At 44.5% G+C, this 2,653-nt stretch overlaps 1 protein-coding gene across 1 annotated transcript; it reads left to right on the top strand.

Moving 5' to 3' along the window:
- Window positions 1-1,377: 1,377 nt before the first annotated feature.
- Window positions 1,378-2,313, top strand: LOC132012454 (olfactory receptor 10D1B-like). The gene has a single exon (XM_059392475.1). It carries the CDS (start codon window positions 1,378-1,380, stop codon window positions 2,311-2,313), a length of 936 nt encoding a protein of 311 aa, XP_059248458.1.
- The last annotated feature ends 340 nt before the right edge of the window (window positions 2,314-2,653 follow it).

Raw genomic sequence — 2,653 nt, 5'->3', positions numbered from 1 at the left:
CTTAAAAAAAAAAAAAATCACATTTGGAAAGTGCTAAGCCGAGTCCTTGGAACACAGAGATACTGGTTAAATGTATGTATGCCTATGTATGCATGTGTCTATGTAGTAGTATTATAAAAGGAGAAATGGGAGGAAGAAGCCTCTGTGTCCTCCAGGCACCGTACCTTGCTCTCGCATTGTTTGAACGGTTGTTTGACTTCTTGCTGTCAGGGTCACTCTATTTCTTCCTCATAATAACATGAAACTAATGCTTTTCTGTTGCTACTACTTCTTTTGCTTAATATTTCAGGGTTGCTGTAGTCTACTTAGAAAAGGTTAAAAGCACCAGAAAAGCCAGGGCAACATCTCCTGATAGATAGAGATGGGGTATTAGACCGGGTAAGTCTGGAGGGATGTAATCTGAAGACGATATGATTGAAGTCTATTCAATAATTTGTTTTTTTCTTAAGATTTTATTTATTTATTTGATAAAGATTACAAGTAGGCAGAGAGGCAGGCAGAGAGAGGGGGGGGGAAGCAGGCTCCCTGCTGAGCAAAGATCCTGATGTGGGGCTCGATCCCAGAACCCTGAAATCATGATCCGAGCTGAAGGCAGAGGCTTTAACCCACTGAGCCACCCAGGCACTCCATTCAATAATTTGTTTAACAGACATTTACTGACAAATAATTGCCAAATGACAACGTTAAAGGGAAGCACTTAAAGGAGTAAATTTAAGTTATATAAAATAAAGGAACACTTTTAATTGGGATTTATGTTTTTGCCAGACACTCTCACAGATATGTCATAAACTTTCCTAAGATACCAGGATATTTTTAATGTTGATATTGTTGTTATAATAATTATGATTTTCATCTTATAGACAATGAAGCCACATCTATCAAAGATGTATAAGTGGTTTTAAATAGTTTAGCCAATACGCGGCAAAGCTAGGATTCAAATGAAGTGCTCTGATTTCCAACACAATTTTCCCCCTGATTTTTCTAGAGTAACATGAATCGTGGAAGTATGTTACTCAAAGACACCATGAGAGTTCAAAATACAAATATGCCTACAGACAGTAAATACTAAAGAGTGAATGAACAGCAGTAAAAAGATTTCTCAACATGAGAATACTTTGAATCTGTCTCTAAACTTCTGATCTAGTCACAGAGGACAACCATCAGCTTCTAAAAAACATTCCTCCCAGGAGTGGGATGGAGATTGGCATTTCTTATTACCTGATGTTTTTATATACATCTTGCCATTAGCAAGAAGGTTGGTCTTGATTGTTAAAAATAGAGCCAAAGCACTCATCAGCGAAACGCTTGAGAATTTGATGTTGGTGTTCGGACGTTGCTGTCTTGATTTCCTTCTCGAGGTCTGACTTTCTCACAGCTATGAGGAATCTCTCAGTAGTGACTGAATTTATCCTGCTGGGCATCCCCCACACGGAGGACCTGGAGAGCATGCTCTTTGTCTTGTTTTTGGGCTTCTACATCTTCACTCTTCTGGGGAACCTGCTCATCCTCCTCGCGATTGTCTCCTCCACTCGGCTCCACACCCCCATGTACTTCTTCTTGTGTCAACTCTCTGTGTGTGACATATTTTTCCCTTCTGTGAGCTCCCCCAAGATGCTCTTCTACCTCTCAGGGAACAGCCGGGTCATCTCCTATGCAGGCTGTGCATCCCAGCTCTTCTTCTACCACTTCCTGGGCTGTACCGAGTGCTTCCTGTACACAGTGATGGCCTATGACCGCTTTGTCGCCATCTGCTACCCTCTGCGCTACACGGTGATCATGAGCCACAGAGCGTGCGCCAGCCTGGCCGTGGGGACCTCCTTTTTTGGCTGCATTCAGGCCACCTTTCTAACCGCTCTCACCTTCCAGTTGCCCTATTGTGGCGCCAATGAGGTGGACTATTTCTTCTGTGATATTCCGGTGATGCTGAAGCTGGCTTGTGCTGATACCTCAGCCCTGGAGATGGTGGGGTTCATCAGTGTGGGCCTCATGCCCCTCAGTTGCTTCCTTCTCATCCTTACCTCCTACAGTCGCATTGTCTGCTCCATCCTGCAGATCCGCTCGGCAGAGGGCCGGCGCCGCGCCTTCTCCACCTGCAGTGCCCACCTCACTGCCATCTTGCTTTTCTACATGCCAGTGGTCCTCATCTACCTAAGGCCAACCCCAAGCCCCTGGCTGGATGCAACTGTCCAGATCCTGAATAACCTGGTCACCCCCATGCTGAACCCCTTGATCTACAGCCTCAGGAACAAGGAGGTCAAATCATCTCTGAGGAAGGTGCTATATCACTTGGGCTTCCTTCCTGAGCCGTTGTAGGGATAGAACGCTAGGAAAGGCTCAACCACACTTTGTAGCTTCTGTTAACAGTTTTATAGGGTTCTCACAAATACTTTTGAATCGGAAAGCACAGGTATTATTATGGTTATCTCCATTTTAGAAAGTGGGGTGGGCACCTGCGTGGCTCAGTGGGTTAAAGCCTCTGCCTTCAGCTCAGGTCATGGTCTCAGGGTCCTGGGATCAAGCCCCACAATGGGCTCTCTCTTCAGTGGGGAACCACTTCCCCCTCTCTCTGTCTGCCTCTCTGCCTACTTTGATCTCTCTCTGTCAAATAAATAAATAAAATCTTAAAAAAAAAAAAAAAAAAAAAGAATGTGGG

The sequence above is a fragment of the Mustela nigripes genome, chromosome 1, assembly GCF_022355385.1.
Source record: "Mustela nigripes isolate SB6536 chromosome 1, MUSNIG.SB6536, whole genome shotgun sequence".
NCBI classification, from domain to species: domain Eukaryota; kingdom Metazoa; phylum Chordata; class Mammalia; order Carnivora; family Mustelidae; genus Mustela; species Mustela nigripes.
This window is presented reverse-complemented; position numbering and strand designations above follow the sequence as displayed.